General features: G+C 36.0%; 1 protein-coding gene across 1 annotated transcript in view; it reads left to right on the top strand.

The window, feature by feature from the left end:
- Positions 1-21,863, top strand: part of LOC106707333 (structural maintenance of chromosomes protein 4) — a 32,008-nt gene that overhangs the window by 8,272 nt on the left and 1,873 nt on the right. Inside the window, exons 3-21 of the mRNA XM_045684283.1 lie at positions 7,754-7,930; positions 8,164-8,268; positions 8,693-8,880; positions 9,118-9,258; positions 10,059-10,227; positions 10,398-10,510; positions 11,015-11,227; positions 11,302-11,424; positions 12,066-12,183; positions 12,749-12,951; positions 13,625-13,809; positions 14,965-15,094; positions 15,437-15,578; positions 17,351-17,479; positions 17,849-18,006; positions 18,429-18,567; positions 19,302-19,481; positions 20,182-20,364; positions 21,155-21,284. Coding sequence (XP_045540239.1) covers positions 7,754-7,930; positions 8,164-8,268; positions 8,693-8,880; positions 9,118-9,258; positions 10,059-10,227; positions 10,398-10,510; positions 11,015-11,227; positions 11,302-11,424; positions 12,066-12,183; positions 12,749-12,951; positions 13,625-13,809; positions 14,965-15,094; positions 15,437-15,578; positions 17,351-17,479; positions 17,849-18,006; positions 18,429-18,567; positions 19,302-19,481; positions 20,182-20,364; positions 21,155-21,284 — 2,926 coding nt within the window. The remainder of the gene's footprint in view (positions 1-7,753; positions 7,931-8,163; positions 8,269-8,692; positions 8,881-9,117; positions 9,259-10,058; positions 10,228-10,397; positions 10,511-11,014; positions 11,228-11,301; positions 11,425-12,065; positions 12,184-12,748; positions 12,952-13,624; positions 13,810-14,964; positions 15,095-15,436; positions 15,579-17,350; positions 17,480-17,848; positions 18,007-18,428; positions 18,568-19,301; positions 19,482-20,181; positions 20,365-21,154; positions 21,285-21,863) is intronic.

The raw sequence follows: 21,863 nt of genomic DNA, 5'->3' as shown, positions 1-21,863 counted from the left end.
GAAGTTGAGGAGATTTATATTGAATTTAAATCGAAATTAAAAGGAGCCTTGGTGAAATTGCGGGCGACTGCGCCGATAACGCAATCTTCAAATAGCGAATCCAAAGGTCCCTGTGTACGCCTACCGAAGATAGACATCCCAACGTTTTCTGGCAAGTATGTGGAGTGGACTAGTTTTAGAGACCTGTTTGTATCTCTCGTTCACAATAACCCAAGTTTAGACGATGTACAACGACTCCATTATCTTAAGAGCCATTTGCAAGGAGAAGCTGAGCAATTGTTACGACATATACCCATCACGGCCGATAATTATACTACCTGTTGGGCCCAATTGGAGAGTAGATATAACAATAAAAAGTTTTTGGCCAATTGTATTTTAAAAAGATTCATGAACCAAAGGAACATCACCGTGGAGTCTTCAAGTGCCGTTAAAGAATTACTTGACACAACGAACGAATGTTTACATGCACTTGAAAACTTAGGGGTTGACGTTGGTTCATGGGACATACTTGTTATTTATATTGTCAGCCAAAAACTTGATCCAGAGTCACGGAAATTGTGGGAAAATTTAATTAACGATTGTTCAAATAAATTACCAGAACTGAGTCAATTTAAAACTTTCTTAGAAAATAGGTTTAGGGCATTAGAATGCCTAGGTTCAAATAATGTAAATAAGCAAGGTAACACTAAGCCAAAAAATGCTACGGCATTACATGTAACCACCACTCATAATATCAGTTGTGTTTTTTGTACTGATAAAGGACACAAGTTATGTAATTGTAAAAAGTTTGCCCAGGAAGATGTAGAAAATCGACGTAAGTTTGTCCAAACCAGTAGGCTGTGTTTTAATTGTTTGAGCGCAGGCCACTCCATGTATACCTGCCGGCAATCTACAAGGTGTCATCTTTGTCGAAGAAGACATCATACGCTTCTTCACCCTAAAAGTACCCCGAAAACTGATGATAGTAATCCAGGTCAGTCCATTAGTAGCGATGTTGTTGCGTCAGAAGCAGCTTCATCTTCAGCGGGTGAGTCCACACGAGCTATGACGTGTTTCGCCAAGGCTAGTACACACGTACTCTTGGCCACGGCCTTGATTGATGTAGAGGCGAGAACTGGATCTTTGATTTGTTTAAGATCCCTATTAGACCAGGGGTCTCAGGCTTCGTTCATTACGGAGTCCGCGGTCCAGTTATTGGGATTAAAAAGACATCCCATCAAAACTGTAATCTCAGGTCTGGGCGGTGACCCCCAAGCGTCATTGGCCTGTAAGTTCATGGTTACCATGAAAATTCAGTCCCGTCACGACCCCAGTTTTGTCATCTCTGTCAAGGCGTATGTTATGAACAAGGTGACGTCTCTCTTGCCTGATAGGAAGATTGTCGTCCCGATGTTGCCTTCATTATCTTGTGAAGTTTTAGCTGACCCTTCGTTTGGCACACCCAACAAAATCGATGTTCTATTAGGTGCCGAAGTCTACAGCCAAATTCTGTTGCAAGGGTTGATTAGGGGTCCGCCGGGCTACCCTCTTGCACAGAATACTAGATTTGGTTGGATCCTTTCAGGTGAAATTGAAGAAGGAGGCAGCCAATCGGAAACATGTCACAACGTTATTGTTAGCTTGCACTCAGCTCATTCAAACGAGAGTGAGCTCTTACGGAAGTTCTGGGAGTTGGAGTCCGACCATTATGATGTTGAGAAAACATATCTGACGGAAGAAGAGCAGTTGTGTGAAAGATTGTTCACGGAAACGACGCGTAGAGACGAATCTGGTCGTTACGTGGTTAGGTTGCCCTTTCGCACACCGGATCCAAAATGCAAATATGGTGACTCGAAACAAATTGCCCAGAAAAGGTTTCTTATTTTAGAAAAGCGGTTTTTACGAGACCCTGAGATGAAGAAAGAATATGTCAAGGTCATCAATGAATACTTGGACCTTGGCCACATGGAGAAGGTCGAGGATAAAGAAACGACTGATGCGGTGTATTTACCACATCACGCAGTAGTGCGAAATGACAAGCTTACCACCAAGGTGAGAGTTGTTTTCGATGCGTCGTGTCCGGGAACAAATGGAGCGTCGTTGAATCAGGATCTTTTGGTCGGTCCAGCTCTCCAACCAGAGTTGCGTCACATCCTGATGAATTGGCGTCAGTTTCCAATATGCCTCGTTGCAGACATCGTTAAGATGTACAGACAAGTCAAGGTGTCTGAGACGGATGTTGATTTTCAACGAATCATATGGCGCGAAAATCCAGAAGACGAGTTGCAGCATTTCCGTCTACTCCGTGTGACCTTCGGCACATCATCGGCACCATACTTAGCAGTGAAATCTTTGCAGCAGATTGCACACGATGAGGGAACTGATTTTCCTCTAGCATCGAATCGTGTATTGAAGGACTTCTATGTCGACGATTTAATGACAGGATGCCAGAACGTTGGAGAAGGTATTCAAATCTATCACGAAATGAAGGAGTTACTTGTTCGTGGAGGCTTCGAGCTTCAGCGATGGTCCACCAATAGTTCCGAATTGTCAGATCACATACAGGAAGACCACAGACAAGCAACCGGAGAACACCTGGAACTTAAAACAGACGCCGTTAGCAAAATTTTAGGACTTACCTGGAATAGGAGGTCCGACGAATTCGAATACACCGTGAATCTTCCTCCTTTAGAAACACCTGTAACTAAACGCAGAGTTATTTCGGATATCGCGAAATTGTTTGACCCACTCGGATGGATAGCTCCAGCCATAATAACGGCCAAGGTATTGATACAAAAACTATGGTTGTCGGGCATCGAGTGGGATCAGGAACTACCCTCACCATTGTTGAAGGACTGGCTTGAGTATAGAGAAGAATTGAAGCAACTTACCCACTTCCGTCTCCCTCGTTGGATTCATGCATCCAGTGATGACTGCGTGGTAGAGCTGCATGGCTTCGCCGATGCATCCAATGTTGCGTATGCAGCCGTAGTGTATACTCGCATTATCGATAGAGACGGGTCCATTCATGTCAACCTTATCACATCTAAGACTAAAGTGGCACCCGTCAAGCAGGTGTCAATTCCGAGACTCGAGCTTTGCGGAGCAGTATTGCTCGCCAAGCTGTTAAAGGAAGTATCCACAGTTCTCGGAATATCCAAGCAAAACATCCATGCTTGGACTGACTCCTCGGTAGTATTGGCTTGGCTCAGGAGCCACCCTAGTCGTTGGAAAACTTTCATAGCAAATAGAGTGTCGGAAGTGCTTACCGTCTTGGATGGAAGTCAGTGGTCTCACGTATCCACGAAGCAGAATCCTGCCGACTGCGCGTCCAGAGGCGTAAAACCATCGGAATGCACCAATAATGAGATATGGAAGCAGGGTCCGACATTCCTGAAAAAGAAAAACATCGAATATAAAAAAGAGATTATGGATACTACAGTCGAAGAGAGAAAGTTAAAATGTCACACCGCTACAAGCACCACAGCAGAGAGTAGCATACTTACCAAGTATTCGTCGTTAATGCGACTTACCAGAGTCGTAGCTTACTGTAGAAGGTTTTTGTCTCTAAAATCAACGGGTACTTTGAAAGCAGAGGAACTGGGACAAGCTTTGAAAACCTGCATTAAAATGTGTCAACGGCATTATTTCCAGGAAGAGATGGATAATCTAAAGAAGCATGGCAAGGTGAACAAAAAAAGTAGACTTACCTCGTTGAATCCGTTTCTTGATTCCGAAGACATCTTGAGAGTCGGTGGTCGTTTGCAGATGGCTGCACTGGAAAATGACATGAAGCATCCCATATTGATTCCTCATGGCTCGCATTTAACAAGTTTATTAATAGACGATGCACATCGGAAAACGTTGCATGGTGGCCCACAATTGATGGCCAACTATCTCAGATCCAAATATTGGATCATCAATGCAAAAGGTCTTATTCGACAGCACGTCTGGAAGTGCGTAGTTTGTGTTCGTCATTCCGCAAAGTGTAGACAGCAAATGATGGGCCAATTACCAGAGGCGAGAGTTACCCCTAGTCGTCCTTTTCTGCGTAGTGGAGTGGACTATGCTGGTCCCATTAATATTCGTCCTACCAAGGGTCGTGGATATCACTCCACAAAGGGCTATATATGCTTGTTTGTCTGCATGGCTACAAAGGCCGTCCACCTTGAAGTCGTTAGCGACATGACTACTCAAGGCTTTTTAGCAGCATTTAAACGCTTTGTAGCCAGGCGAGGACATGTCGCAGAGATCTGGAGCGACAACGGTACCACTTTCGTTGGTAGCGCGAAGGAGTTGAAGATTTTGTTCAACGCAGAAAGGTCTGCCATGGCACGTGAAATCGCCGAGTGGTGTGCCACAAATAGTACAGAGTGGCACTTCATCCCTCCACATTCTCCGAATTTTGGAGGATTGTGGGAGGCAGGAGTGAAGTCCACCAAACACCATCTCCGTAGAATAATGGGCAACAGTACATTAACGTTTGAAGAAATCACCACATTACTGGCGCAGATCGAAGCCTGTTTAAATTCAAGACCTATGTCACAGCTACCAACATACCCGGACGATCCGTTTCCTTTGACCCCTGGTCATTTCTTGGTAGGGGGACCACTAGTGGTTGTCCCTGATAGAGATTATAAGGACTTCAATATCACCTCACTTAAAAGATGGCAACTTACGCAGCGCATGCTGCAAGAATTTTGGCGTAAATGGTCTGACGAATATCTCGCTCAGTTGCAGCATCGCTATAAATGGAAGGACCAGGTCGCGGAACCTAAAATAGGCGATGTTGTACTTCTTCGTGAAGTTGATCTCCCACCGGCCAAGTGGCTTTTTGGAGTCATTACTGAAAAGCATACTGGTTTGGACAACCTTACGAGGGTTGTCAGTGTGCGATGCAAGGGCAGCATAATAAAGCGACCATTGTCCAAGTTAGTTGTGTTACCGGTCTCTTAGATATTAGAATTTAATTAATTGTATATACAGTCCACTAGCATAATTGCTATCATTGTAAAATAGTTGTAAGTAATTTTATATGTGTTTCTTACTTTTTGTTTAATTTTGATTCGCGTTACATTATGTAATAACGCCATATAGTTGTCTTACCATATCATTTTTTGTCATTTAGTGATTAGTTAAACTTTCTGTAATTTCTTGTTTATCCTAGCATGGTGGGCGGACAGTTGCTATTGATGGTTTGATTATTGTGCTCTCAGTCAAGGAGCTTGTGCAACTGCCGCCAAGTTTGTAATATTACTCAAATTTGTATTTGTTTGTGATGGACATTCTGTCCATGGTGGGCGGTATGTTCAGGCGTAAAAACGCGAAAGTTGTTAACGTACAGTTTTTGTTCTAAAGACACTAGATGGCGCTGTACGATATAAATTCACGCAAGCGTTTGATTTAATTGTTTATACGTGCTTGCGGCTAATCCTAATTAAACGACTATTACACCCGACCTTTTTTGTATCATTTCGGGGCTTTTTTGGGTTCTTGTACACTTAATAAATTTTCTTTAAATCAGATGATGGCCAATCATTAAAAATAATAGTATTCGAAACGTTTCGTTCTGGAACTAATTGTTTATTAGCTAATTTTCTACTTATTTTATCCTAATTATTGAACGTTAGTCTCGAATATGTCATGTTTATTTTGTTATAATTAAGGTTTATTCTCATATTAAGAGATTTCGTTAATGTTAGGAGGTACATCGGTACCAGATTAAGCAGAGAGTGACGAATGAAACGACAAACGATAGATCGATTTCGAAAGAGAAAACTTGTTTTGACGACCGTATAGAACAGTGTTTCCCAAAGTGGGCGATAACGCCCCCTTGGGGGCGTTTGAAACCTAGGAGAGGGCGATAAGGGGCCCAAAAAATGGGGGGCATTGAAATTAATTAAAGTAATGAAATTGTGGTTTTTAAGTTTTAGGGCTGAATAAAAATTATGGGGCTCTGTAATATAATTGATTTTCAAATGGGGCGGTCAAAGAAATAAGTTTGAGAATCACTGGTATAGTGGGATAAGGACACCGAGATATTGAAATGAAGCAAATAATTATAATTTTATTTTATTCTATAGTCTTGTATAGAGTTTATAGTCCAGTCTGCATTTCCCTTCGTGGAGCACAAACAGCTTTTGTTTGAGGAATTTGCTTGCACATATCATATTGCAAATACCATCGTACGTCAGCAGATTGCTGGAACACACTGACTTGCCCGGTGGGCATCTGCAAGCAAACTCTGGCGCTTTAGTCCACGGCACCGCAAATGTTAGACCGATGATCGAAACTGTGGATTAAATAATATTAATATCGAAGATAAGAAGACATAGAGATGTATTTTTGTTCTAATACAAAGCAGTTATTCTATAAATAGTTACTCTTATTTTGCAACTAGTTGTTAGTGATTTTGAGCAGAAATACGTATCTTACTAATATTATAAATGCGAATGTTTCGATGGATGGATGGATGTTTATTTGAAGGTATCTCCGAATCTTGATGAAATTTGACACGGTTGTAGAACAAAGTCTGGAAGAACACATAGACTGCTTATAAAGGTTTTTTTAATTCTGCGCGGACGGAGTCGGGCGACAGCTAATAGTAGAATAAACATGAAAGACCTTATCAGTAAACATACATTAATATTTCTTATTTTTCCACTTAATTACATTCTATAGTATATATTATGTAATATACTAACTAAATTGTTAAATTATATTATTTACTAGATAAATTTAACTCACGTAGAAACAAAATTAAAATGTTCATTTTAAATTTTCTAAACTTTCTTTAATTTTTTTTCAATAAATTTTAAACTCAAGCGTTCGTTCTATTAATACTTTGATATTTTTCAATTACCAACGAGACGAATGGCGTTAAATTATAAACAATACTGTAATAAATAAATAACATGCCAGTTTAATAATAAATAAACGTATCTAATCTGTGAATAAGTGTACAATGTTTGCCTTCTAAATGGATTAAATGAGTTATTATTGACTACGCGAATATTTTGCTCGTGAAATAAAAATGTAATGTATAGGCAGAAGTTAATTTCTAAAGTATGAAATAACGTTTTTGCTAAGTTATAAGGCCAAACCATAAAAAACTTTGATAGTGTTTTAATTACATTTTAGCTATAATTTTTGTCAACCCTTTTATGGTAAGCTGATATTAGACATTACCAGTAATTATGATTATTGAAATATGACAGGCTTCTGTAATTAGATCTGTACAAATAAATAAAGTACTGATACCGGAAGTTCTTTTCGGTGATACATATTTAAGGGTAAAACACACTATTTTATAACCACGTTGACGACCATAATTTTTTGTCTGACTGTAAACATTTTTTGTCTCTTTTTTCCAAAAGAAATGATAAAGTAATCTTTTAAATACAACTAATCTATATATATAAAAGAAAGTCGTGTTAGTTACACTATTTATAACTCAAGAACGGCTGAATCGATTTGACTGAAAATTGGTGGGCAGGTAGCTGAGAACCAGGAAACGGACATAGCATAATTTTTAGCCCGTTTTCTATTTTTTATTCCGCGCGGACGGAGTCGCGGGTGAAAGCTAGTATAGTATAGATCTATTAAAACATATATTTTCACTAGTTAAATCAATTTATACAGTTTGGTACTTTTAACCCCCCCGCTACATAGTCGTTAAAATAGTGAAGCGACCGCTGCCCATACATTTGTACTCAGTAAAAATAATTTTTCAATTTATTTAAAATGTATTTATTTTATATTTAATTTGTTGCAGGAAGGTGAAGATTTCACAGTGGTGCCCAATAGTGAAATAGTCGTGTCTAGAACAGCGTTCAAAGACAACTCCTCGTACTACACTCTGAATGGACGCAGGGTTCAGTTCAAAGAAGTCGCTAAAATGTTGCGCTCGCACGGAATCGATTTGGATCATAATCGATTTTTAATATTACAGGTATGCCTTACACATTTTCTATAAAGGTCGTTAAAGAGCAAGCAAAAATCATACAATGAGTTAGAGGCTTTCCGTCGACTTTTCTTCCTATCCTTTCCTTATTAGGCTACGGTGGGAAGGTGTACGTTCCCAATGGGTTCGAAACTCGTGAATGAAGTCGTTTTTATTTAGCTATAAAAATGTCTCGCGTAAGTTTAAACAATTTATTTCAATATCTTAATTGAATTATTCAGGGCGAGGTGGAGCAGATCGCAATGATGAAGCCCAAGGGTCAGTCGGAACATGAGTCTGGAATGCTAGAGTATTTAGAAGACATCATAGGCACTTCCCGGTATAAGGCAAGTAACATTCGATTTTTATACTTTAGTATGGAGCGGTTTAATGCTTTTCTGACTTTCAGTTGATGCGAATACACTACATTTAACATTGTGTTCTGGACAGTGACTCGTGGGATGTTCAGAGACGACAATATATTTGAAAAGTGCTATCTTATTTTATTTAATGTTATAAATGCGAATATTTAGATGGATGTTTGTTACTACGTATTTCTAGAACGACAGAAAAGATGTCGCTGCAATTTTGTATAGATGTAGAAAATAGTCTGGAAGAACACACAGGCTACAAATTATGTTCTTTTTTATTCCGCAAGGACGGAGTCGCAGACAAAAGCTAGTAGCAAATACTTATGATATAACATGAGTTTTAAATGTGGTGATACTTCAATATTGTCGTAATACCTGAGACATTCAACGTAATTTACAGGAACCCATAGAACAGCTATCGGTGAAAGTTGAAGAATACAGTGAGATGAGAAAAGAGAAGTTGAACAGAGTACGACTGGTCGAAGCTGAGAAGTTGAAGCTGGAACAGCCGATGAGAGAAGCTGTGGAACAGATGATATTAACGAACACGGTGCATCGGACGAGGAATATGTTACTGCAGAAGTATATGTAAGTCACTTTGACACTATGACTTAAAGCTGCACTCGCTGCGGGTTATCAAATGACTTATGTGCTTTTAAAAAAAGAAATTAGCTGTACTTTTTCTTAATTATGAAATTATTTGATTTATTAAAAATAGTGCCATTTTAGAAAAAATCAAAACTTTAATTCAAGAAAAGCTTTTCTTATTTAATTTCTTCTTCTTTCTTCTTTTTAAGTAAATTATATTTTACACATCGTTTTCAGACATGAAACTAATAAAATTATTGAATCCAAGAAAAAAGATTTAGATGAATTGAAAGAGAATTTAGCCGCGATCGATGGTAAATTGATACAAGTGCAGACTTTACTGAAGGAAAAGTCTGATATCTATCAAACTGGCATGCAGTGAGTATAACACTTTATTATCTAAATGCTATAATAATATACTTTATAATATTACTATTATCATAAATGCGAATGTTTAGATCAAGGATTCCCCAAGGGTTATCGAACTTAAAGCATTGCTAATTCTCACTCTGCCTTCTTCTATTGACCTAAGTCAGAATGAATAATAATAATAATTGATCTTAAAAGTAGGTAATTTGGCCATGGGGGGTCTGTTGTAACAGTTCATTTTGGAAAAAGGGGTCACTTGTCCCAAATAGTTCTTGGGATCCCTGGTTTAGATGGATGAATGGATGTTTGTTGGTTTCGCACAAATTAATGGTTTGAAGAAATGTCCAATGGTATAGGTTTTTCTGCATACTGGCATAGACTGTGTTGGAATCTGACAATCCTTATTACAGTAGTTCACAGTAGTGACAGTTTTATCAATACATATTGTTATCCCTTACGTTCTCTTTCACAAAACAGAGACAACAATATGTATTAAACAGGTGTAAAAAATGTCAATGTAAAGGAAACCAACAGTTACAAATATCCCTAATAGTCCATTCAAAAAGAGATTTTTTATAGCAAATAAAATTGATCTTTACACAATTGAAATAAGGTTTAATTTTACTTTGCAAGTCTTTTATATCAAAAGCATGCGTAAAAAAGACATGAAAAGTAAAATTCAACCTTGATACAATTGTACAAAGCTCATTTTTACTTGCTATAATAATCTGCTCTACACACCGACTCGGTCTGTATGAATCCTTACTTCTCTAAGTTATGAGATTAATTGCAGTATCAATTGTTAACAGAAAATACAATACAATGCAGAGTAAAAAGGATGAATTAACAGAAAAACTGCAGAGTTACAAGAAGAGGACTGTGTCAGTGCAGGCGGACCTCACGCAGGCCAACAAGAAGAAGAAAAATCTAGAACAACTGCTGGAGACTGAGAGAGGGAAACTTATTGAGTTGGAATTGGTTAGAACAGAGATTTTTTTTCTCGTAGATTTCTTTTGATAACCTGAAAATTTTTATCTTTAATTTGTGAGCTGTCAAATTTATTTCCCGCCATTTTCTCTCAAACAGATAAACTATACATATATATGAATGTAATATCTGTATTTATTACAAGCTATTTACTGTAACAGATCCCAGAAAAAAATAGAAAAGAAATAGAAGATTGCGAAGGTTTGCTTGAAAGACACACTGAGAATAAAAGATTGGCTGATGAAGAGTTGGGACAAGAGATGGTTGGAGTCAGGTAAATCTTACTAATATAAATGCGAATGTTTGGATGGATGGATGTTTGTTTGAAAGTATCTCCAAAACGTCTAAATGGATCTCGATGAAATTTGGCATAGATGTAGATCATAGTAAACCTATGTGTTCTTCCAGTCTATTATTACGGTTATTCTATTATTAGTCTATTAGTACTATTTATTACGGTTTGTTTTTTAATTCTGCGCGGACGGAGTAGTGGGCGACAGCTGACAGACAGTTATGTATAACTGATAATTATTTTCAATTATCTTAGAACAATATTAAAACTGCTTACTTTGGAAGTATGTAACATTCTTATGGTGAAAGAATTTTTGAAATCAATCCAGTAGTTTTTGAGTTCGTCGGTTACAAACAAAAAAAAAACTTTTCTTTTTTTAACATTTATGTAGCATTAACCTCTATCCTTCATACATTCGTATGTAATTGTAATACATTTCTTGTAAAAATTAAAAAAAAAAACATGTAATAAATTAATTAATTACAGAGAAAAGACCCAAGAATTCCAAGAAATCAAAGACAGATTACAAGCGAGACTAATCGATCTGAAGAAAATCGTCGACGAATCTACAAATAATTACAAACTTGCTGAATCCGCGCTGAAAATATATTTGAGTACAGAAGAAAAGGAAAATGAGAAATTGCAACGAATGAAAGATGCTTACGAAAAAGCTGTACAAGGTGTACAAGAAAAGGAAACGTAAGTACATAATGAAATATATAATATTAGTATATAATAACTAGTATGTTCATTAAATTATTCGTATGTTTCAGATCTCTAAATGATTTAGCTACGTCAGTGCCTGATAATGAAAGACAATTACGTGATGCAAAGAAAAAATTTGAAGAATTGAAGAAAGAGGATACGAAACTTTCACAAGAAGCAAGATCTTTAAGGTAATTCTTACCTCAGAACTAAAATCACCCTTGTATCAATTCATATTGTCATCCCTTTCATTATCTTATATATCTATATATATAAAAGAAAGTCGTGTTAGTTACACTATTTATAACTCAAGAACGGCTGAATCGATTTGACTGAAAATTGGTGGGCAGGTAGCTTAGAACTAGGAAACGGACATAGGATAATTTTTACCCCGTTTTCTATTTTTTTATCCGCGCGGACGGAGTCGCGGGTAAAAGCTAGTCTTAAATAAAATAGAGACCACAATACCAGACCAGTAGTCGAAAATAGGGTTGTAACGCAATTTCGCCTCAGCCTCTGCAAGTGCATAACTTCCGGGGAATCTTACGTCCACATCCGCATCCACCTCCGTATTTTTTTTCGGATATATATTTATGTTGACTTCCAATGCGAGGCATATGGAAATTGCTATTTTTACTTTCTTACATTCTTCTCCTCCGTTAACATCGAGTGGACACAATTCACCTCCGCATCCACCTCCACCTCCGCTATTGCTAATATTTGATGTTATGAGCTTGTAGATACTTAAATACAAAACCTCGTATTGTGTCAGAAATTTAACTTCATGTCATTGTTTTTATCCTACTAAAGTTTTTTTTAAATATGATTTCAGAGCACAATTGGAAGAATCTCGTCAAGCAATGAACGCGAATAGATCTAAGGGTAGAGTTTTAGATTCTTTGATGAGTGAAAAGAGGAGCGGCAGATTGCCCGGGATATTTGGTAGACTGGTGAGTGCTGTACAAATCTTATTTCCCAATTTTCCTTTAAAACTTTAAGAGTTTTATCAATTTATTTCTATATTTTTTTTACGAATCGAAATGATTAAAAAGTTGTAACAATATTATTGGTCCTAGAATACGACCTTGGGGTACACCATATGTATATTCTTTTGAAAGCTTTGTATTTTTCAAATAATTGCACACCCATTTATAATATTCTAAGTAATTATTAAAATAAATATGTTCTGATTGTTTTCAATTCAATAATTTCCATAATTCGATAGTAGATAAATAATAACAGTATCGAAAGCTTTTTAAAAATCTAAAGCTATATATGATTTTTGTATCGTATTCATTATCTTGAGACTTCCATCAGTTTAAACCTACTGTTTAAGTGCAGTCCAACTGTTTGCCTCGCAAGAGACAGAATAAAATTTAGAGAACTAATCGCCAACCTTCGCTAGTAGAAGAGGCACCTCAAGAAGAAGAAGAATAAATTTAAAGGAATTAGGCCATTCCATATTTTAAAGGAGATTTTGAAGGGCACAATAATAATTTGTGTTTTCCTTTTAAGGGTGATTTGGGCGGTATTGATGTTAAATACGATATCGCTATATCAACATGTTGCGGTGCTCTCGACAACATTGTTGTGGACACAGTGGAAACTGCACAGAGTTGTGTTGAGTTTCTAAGGAACAATGACGTAGGACGAGCTACTTTTATAGCTTTGGATAAACAACGACACCTCATACAGCAGTACGAGAGACGGATGACTTAGTAAGTATAGCTGTCGCATTTGATGCCATAAGGATAGAAATATATGAAACCTATTCATGACAATAACATGACAGAATAATAATTCCATCTGCAATTTCGGATGTCTATGGGTAACGGTTGCTTCGCTGTTTCGGCGAATTCCCGCAGTTTTTATGTTTGCCAACTTATCTAATATATAAAATTCTCGTGTCACAGTTTTCGTTCCCGTACTCCTCCGAAACGGCTTCACCGATTCTCATGAAATTTTGTGAGCATATTCAGTAGGTCTGAGAATCGGCCAACATCTATTTTTCATTTTTTTTTAATTGCGCGCGGACGGAGTCGCGGGCGACAGCTAGTAATATATAAAAATGTCCAATCAACGATATCTGAATCACTGAATAAGTTACGAAGATTACTGAAAAAATTGGAAATTAGCATAACCTTTAAAACTAATTAAGGTCCTTCCTAATTGTCACCTTTAAGTCGTAAATGATCATACTTTCTCTATCAAACATCAAAGCTGTATGCTCTTAAATCGTAAAAAAATCTGTCAAATACATTAAGTTTGACAAAGTTTGCAGAGTATTTTAGTATTGTCAATATTACCTGCGCTACATATAACAGATGACTTGCTCATTTTTAACTATATTCTTTAAAAAAAAAAAAAAACTTATAGCCTTTTTGATTCCAGTCCCGAGAACGCGCCTCGTCTCTTCGACCTCATCCAAGTGCGTGACGAGCGCGTGTTGCCCGCGTTCTACTTCGCGTTACGCGACACTCTGGTCGCCAACAACCTGGAGCAGGCCTCGCGTATCGCGTACGGACAAGTGCGGTATAGAGTCGTCACACTCAAGGGAGATGTTATTGAAATCGCTGGTACGTTTTCATTGACGATACATGTCTACTAAAGGTTCATTTAGATATAGGAATCGTATGAACAAACCAAGTCGCTTTAGAGCCAGACAAATGTATGAGTACATGAGAACGCTATACAACTACTGACGTCATCGCCAGATATTTCGAACTGTACTATTCTGGCTTATCAATCAATATACATAGTATAAAACAAAGTCGCTTTCGCTGTATGTCCGTATGTATGCTTAGATCTTTAAAACTACGCAACGGATTTTGACGCGGTTTTTTTTAATAGATAGAGTGATTCTTAAGGAAGGTTTGTATGTATAATAAATGCATAATATAGTAGAGAAACACTGATAAATTTAAAGTTTTCTAATGTGATGTCGTAAATAAGCACGTTTTTTTGCGCTTATATTGCAAACGCTGGCTGAACCCTACGAGATAGACCAAAATAATGTACTACAGTATTGTTCACCTTAAAAAGTTCAACAAAAAATTCCGCGATGGTATATGTCTATCTCTTAGGGATAACCCAGCATAACCATTTTTATTCTTTTACGAAGTGATTTTAAACAATACAGCATTAATCCTTATCCATTTAAGTACCCTAAATAAATTGTGCATTTATTCTGTAGTAGGTATATTTTGCATTGCACCCGTGCGAAGCCGGGGCGGGTCGCTAGTGTCTAAATAAATTTTAACTGTACCAAGGCTACGACTTTTTCTTTGAAAAAATACAGATTTCATTGTAGTGAATTATTTGACAAGTGTCATTGTATTCGAAATCAGTTATTTGAAACATGTAATAGTATAAAATATATTTAAAAATTACGCGAAGACAAGATGCCTTCAGTGACGTCACGCCGTGTTGTAGGTTAAAATTGTATCTCTGTATGTTGTTGTGGTACTGAATTCTGAACTATGAAAATATCAATATTGACAATGGTGTTGGTGTGACGTCACACTTTCTGATAAGTGTTTCGTGTCATGTTGTCATGAACTGAATAACTGAGAGAATAAAGAATACTGAATGTCAAAAGTATAACTATTTTAATTACTAAAAATATTATTAATCTAAATTTTATTTAAATTATTATAGTTTTTTTTCGTCAACTTTGTAACATAATTATACATCCTAATCCGAATACAACATCCAATTATGTATAATTTCAGGTACGATGTCGGGCGGAGGGCGGTCGGCGATGCGCGGGCGCATGTCCAGCTCGGTGCAGCAGGACACCAGCGAGCAAGACCCCCGCGTGCTGCAGCAGACTGAAGAAAAACTGACTGCCCTGGAGAACAGGTAATACAAGACTACATTTTTTAACGTATCGTATTTTAAGTAATTATTTAATAACTAGCGATCGCTCACGACTTTGTCAATGCAGAATTAAAAAAAGAACAAAAGAATTAACAAAAGTACTTTAAAATATGCCCGCGTGCTTCAGCTACCTTCCCGTTCAAGTCCAGCAAAAAATCGGTACAGTCGTTCCGTAGATTATACGCGGTCTTGCGGACAAACATACAGTCAAATTTTTTGATTATAAAATTGTTTTTTGTCGATACGAAGACATCTCATTTTTATTAAAATGTATTAACAAAGACCACAAACATCATTATAACATGATATGTTCTATTATTACAGATTATCTAATCTAAGAGAAGAACAAGTTGTGATGGAAGAGAATATAATATCACTGCAGAGAAGAACTGAAGAGGGCAAGACGACACTGAACAAATTACGCATTGAAGTTAATAGTTTGAAGGAACAAATACCTGTTTTAAAGGTAATTTCAAACAAGATTATCTGAGATGGTAGGAGATGTGCTAATGTCGCGGTTATGTCTGTCAGAAATAGCTACAGTACGAAAATCTTGTGACTTTTTGACATTGACAGGAGGGCGCTAGTGCGCTGTAATAAATTAGTTTGTCTTATGCCCACATGGTCAGATATCCTTGTCGGTGTATAAATGAGCCGCTTATTTTGAAAGTGGCCTAACTCCATTTATCTTCAAATCGAGATATTGAAAGTTTTGCGTTTCAATGAATTTAAAAATATACGTATAAGATACTAAGGAGTCATACTGCTTAAGCGTATCTAAGGTTGTTAAATTTAAAGTTCCTGTTAAAATAGTGGCAATTATTAAGTAAATAACGTGCGTATTCTTATCAAGAATGGAGTTGGGCCACTTTCAAAATTAACAGCCAGATTCATTATAAAATTTGAAGGTGCCCAAGTCCATTCAACGTAATTTAAGATGTTTCAAATTGAAAAAAAAAAGAATACGGAATTTGTTTTGCATATGTTGAAAACACTTCGGAAACATAATTTATGCGATTCAAAACATTTTTTAATTACAGAACATAGAAAATTACAAACATAAATTTATTACAAAACAATTTACTAGACTACCCCGACGTGGTAATAAATTCAGAACTTTAAAATTTTCATTTTCATTCATGGATGTCTTATGAAAAAATTTATACGGTCCATTTCTGACAAAACGCATCCAACATATTCTTAACAAGTTTACTGATTCTCCATCAGAATTTTTTACTCTTTTAAAAATTGCGTCTTCTAATAATTTTATCGATACAAAATCTTCCTGTCTCATTTCATTTAGAATAAAATTATTACCCTTCCGACACTTTTTAATAATCTTGTAGTAATCTTGGGGAACGTACAGTAAATTATTTATTTTAATGTCATTTCTACCACGGCAAAATCTCTATCAATTGGTAAAAACGAATGTCCTGATATTAAAAAATTATGATCTATAATTTCTACATTATTATCCAAAGCTTGGACAATTTTCAACCACATTAAAGCTACTTTAATGTTTCTATTTTGCCCGGTGCACATGTCACTGTAAGCTATGATGTGTTTGTCACTTCTTAATTTTTTAATATGTTTTAAGATGCATGAAACAATAACTTTATGTAACTATAAATGGAGTTGGGCCACTTTCAAACTACACGGCTCAGTTATTCAATTAATTCGGAAAACTTATGTGTAAAAAATGTATCGTATTTTCTCAGAATTTAAGCAATCTGAAGTGCTTCACTGATAAATAACATGAAGTTGTACATGTAACAATGGTAACTGGCAAAAAATTGAAAAACGGAGTTAGGTCACTTTCAAAATAAACGGCTCAAATATATTTTGACATCGATATATCTTTAATGAATGAACAATCGCAATTTAAGGTTTGCACATTGTATTGATTGACAGCGATAAAGTGTTCTGTAAACGATCAAATTTTTTGTCAAACTTCTTCGTCGATTTTATTCATTTATATTATATTTTATTGTCACTAAATCTCTACGGAAGCTTTTAATTCTTAATATCGCTTCCGAGTTTAATATTCTAAAAGAAATTTCTGGACAAAATGTCAATTGAGTTAATCAAAATGTTAATGTTGATTAAGGATTTGTTACAGTGAGATTCCACTGCAAATACACATATACAAAAACATATCTATGTTTATACAACACAAAAATAACATATATTTAAAGTAATGCTTTGTAAGTGGAAATTTAATTAAATTATGTATTCCAGAGACAAATTAAAGAACAAGAACGCAAAGCAGTTGCGAGTAGAGTGGACCAGAGAGAGAAAGAGAGATTGGAGACTGTTCTCAATGACGCTAAGGAGAAAATGGAGAAAGCGAAATTTGATGCGGGAGAAGTAAGAGATTATGTGTTATCTTCATATTATATACAGTCGAACCCGGATAAGGGATAGTCTTGACTGGTTCCGATAGACGAGCTCTATAAGCGAGAAAAATATCGCGGTCTCTTGGATTCCCAATTATCCAGGTTGAACTGTATACATTTTGACAGACCGTGACAAGAAACAATTAAAATATTACCTTTTATTGTCTTTGTTCTTTTGAATGGAAAGAAAGGGATACTTCTTTATAAAGAATATTTAGCCATCTTTCTTTAGTAATTACCGTTTTCTACTGGAGAAATATAAAAAAATATATTGTACATACTCATTGATACAACAGAGATTGTGTCACACTTTCACCTTTTTTATCTTTTTTTTTCCTAGGTGGAAAAGGAGGTGCACGGTGTAGATGCTCAGATAGCGTCAGTAGCTGGCAATAAGGTGAAGAACTTGCAGAATATAGTCGATGATTTGAGCAAGAAGATAAATAAAATCGGCGCTGAAATATCCAAGCTGAAAGTCGCTATTAATGCTAGCATAAGGTTCATTTTATATTTAAGATTTATAATCTTACTAATCGTCGCCTGTGACCTTGTCTATGTGGAATTTAAAAAAAATAAAACAACATTTTCGATTGAGGGTAGGCAACGCATCTGCAATTACGAATATCTATGGGCAGCAGTCGCTTCGCCATTTTGGCGAATTCATGTGCTCGTTTGCCACCTTGTTATATATAAAAAAAACAGTACATTAATTCATCCTGGTCTATTCAGCCGTACTTGAGTTACGTAAAAAGTTACCACTGATAACAAATTTCCATATAATTTTTTTTCAACTTTAATATTAAATACCTTCCTAAATATACATATGAATTTCTGCAGTTGATAATTTTTCGGTGAAACATGTTTCATAATAATATTACATTAATAATATGAATAAAGAAATAAAAAAATGTTTGTTTCAGAAACGCTAAAAAGTCAAAAGATAAAATAAATCAAATGCAAGCAGATTTGGAGGAAACTGAACGAAATATAACGAGATTAAGTGAACAGAAGAGAACACTTACAATAGAAAATAAAGAATTACAGCAGAAATTAGATGAGGTATTTGATTTTACTAATTTTATTTACCCAGATTTCCATAGAAAAACTAAAAGAAAAAACTTGAGAGGTGTGTTGGGACACCCGGATGGAACGAAGTTCCTTTCTATTAATTAGTGAAGGAACCAATGTTTATTCTATGAATAAAAAACTCAAGTCTTCACAAGAAGTACATTTTATTTCTATGAATTTTCTTTATATATTGTCACGTCGTTGCCATGGTGAAGTAGCGCTCATTAGTCTATAGCAAAAAGTGTCGTGACAACTTTTCGTAAGAATTTTTTCCGTCTAGCCCCCTTTCACAACGCGCGATAAGGAACTTCGTTCCAAAAATGGTAAAGTTCCTGTAATTTTGGACATCCTTTCATGGGTGTTGTAGATCACATCGGCGTTTGACCTCTTCTTACTAAAACTGAGAAGTAAACATATATTAGCATATTTCATATCATTCTCTTTGTAAAACCAATATAACAATATGTTTTTGTATAGATATTATGGCGGAAACCCATGACTATTTTTATTTAAAACGAAAAAAAAAAAATTTGAAAGTGTCCTGTCTAATTATTATGTTCTATATTACCTAAATATACATCAATGTTTTCGTATAAACATTTTGATTCATTGGTATTATTTTTTATTTTAATGGTATTATTTCTTTATTACGAATTAATCTCTGATAATTCATAATTTTATTAAAGTAACAATCTTTTTTTTTTATTTGACTTTTAAATCAACAGATTACAGAGGAAATAAATGAAGGTTCAGGAGAATTTTCTAGTATAAAGAAAGAAATAGCATCACTACAAGAGAAGGAGAACAAACTGAAGGGAGAAAGACTGGACGCTGATAATAATGTCAGCAAAATGGAAAAGTCCGTAGAAGATGCTGCCAGTAAAATACCTTTGTGGGAGAAAGAGGTATAATATTTAATATATAAAATTCTCGTGTCACAGTTTTCGTTCCCGTACTCCTCCGAAACGGCTTGACCGATTCTCATGAAATTTTGTGAGCATATTCAGTAGGTCTGAGAATCGGACAACATCTATTTTTCATACTGCAGACGGAGTCGCGGGCGACAGCTAGTTTAATATGTTTATTTACTTTGGATTTTTAAAGAGTAAACTAGACTACTTTAAAAGTAGTAACTTCGTTCTTATGTGATCTTTATGACCTCTAAGTCATAGTAATAAGACAACTGTATGTACATTCCGATATCCAAGTAAACTATCGTATGTTTGAAATACCAACTTGCAAGACAAAACTAAACATTCATACTATTAATTAAAACGCATCAAACAACTTACAATAGACTTTCAAATTTACATAGAAATTGTATTCATCAAGTTAATCTATATATATAAAAGAAAGTCTTGTTAGTTACACTATTTATAACTGAAGAACGGCTGAATCGATTTAACTGAAAATTAGTGGGCAGATAGCTTAGAACCAGGAAACGGACATAGGATAATTTTTACCCCGTTTTCTATTTTTTATTCCGCGCGGACGGAGTCTCGGGTAAAAGCTAGTTTAACATAAAAAGTGTAAATCTCAAAATTGTGGCTTATGATGTGGGAGCCATGGATTTAAGTTTTAATAATTTATTTTGTCATTCTGCAGCTGTCATCAATAAAGTTAGAAGACCCGTGTGTGGAGGGAGTGCCGGGCATTGAGCGGCCTGACCCACTGGTGCGACACACACACGAGGAGCTGGAGGAGTGCTCAGTAGACGAGCTGCGGAACAGGCTCAAGGCGCAGAAGACCAGGCTGGGGGATGCCAAACCTAACATACAAGCTATTCAAGTAAGTAGAGCCCGTTTTAAATATCTTGGCGGATCAAGTTCAGCTGTGCAGTACGTAAAGGGATGCTGAGGGACGCAACAGTATCCCTTTAGCTCCGAGCCGCCGTATTTAATAACATCTACACTGTAATTTAATTTTATTATAAAAAAATAGTATAGGAACAGTTTACAGAGGGTTTTTGATACCAACATATCCGTTTTAAACATATTGTTATCTCTATTTTGTCAAAGCGGGACAAAATAGAGTAGAGAGAGGGAGGGAGGGTTTGACAGGGATGACGATATGTTTTATACAGAGATATTAGTCTCAGAAACCTACGGTTAATGACACTATGAAATCGTGATAAAATAATTTTCATACATAATTATCTTCTTACTACAATATTATAAACTAGCTTTTACCCGCGACTCCGTCCGCGCGGAATAAAAAATAGCAAACGGGGTAAAACTTATCCTATGTCCGTTTCCTGGTTCTAAGCTACCTGCCCACCAATTTTCAGTCAAATCGATTCAGCCGTTCTTGAGTTATAAATAGTGTAACTAACACGACATTCTTTTATATATATATAGATGTAAAAGTATAGTTGGATGGATCTTGTTTGTTGTAACCTTTTTCCAAAACAGCGAAATAGCATAGATATAGAACATAGTCTGGAAGAACACGTAGGCTACTGATTCACTAGTTTTTTTAATTCCACGGGGACGGAGTCGCTGGTTTACTCTTATATAAATAATGTTTACGATAAATATGTCAAAAATTTATATTTTTCATTCTTATTTTATTATTCCAGGATTATAAGACCAAAGAGGAATTATATTTGAAAAGGGCGGCCGAGTTAGATGAGATCACTACGAAGAGGAATGAAATGCGAGCTCTGTACGATCAGCTGAGGAAGAAACGAACTACAGATTTCCTTTGTGGTACGTTATAACACTAACTACCTGTCCCGACTTCACACGAGTAGACACTTTTTTAACAAACAATATGAATTATAGACTATTTTGCTCAGAAATTTTGAAATCGGTCCAGTAGTTTTTGAGTTTGTTACAAACCCATGTTTGTAAATGTTTAAAAATTACTAGTCAATTTTCCTACAAGGTATCCAGGTGTATTTTCTTAAATATTTACTACTAGCTTTTACCCGCGACTCCGTCCGCGCGGAATAAAAAATAGAAAACGGGGTAAAAATTATCCTATGTCCGTTTCCTGGTTCAAAGCTACCTGCCCACCAATTTTCAGTCAAATCGATTCAGTCGTTCTTGAGTTATAAATAGTGTAACTAAGAAGACTTAAGACTAACTAAGAAGACTGGAATTCATATTTCTGGACTGCCATTAGCTATTGTAGTTTTTTTTGTTTTTTTCTTATTTATTTACATCTTTCATTATCAATTATCTTCAACCTTGACGTTGGCAAAATCATCGAAGTTACGATGGAGTCCAGTATTAATTAAAAGAAGAAGAAGAAGAGAGTTATAAATAGTGTAACTAACACGACTT

Source organism: Papilio machaon, chromosome 25 (assembly GCF_912999745.1).
Source record: "Papilio machaon chromosome 25, ilPapMach1.1, whole genome shotgun sequence".
NCBI lineage: Eukaryota > Metazoa > Arthropoda > Insecta > Lepidoptera > Papilionidae > Papilio > Papilio machaon.
This window is presented reverse-complemented; position numbering and strand designations above follow the sequence as displayed.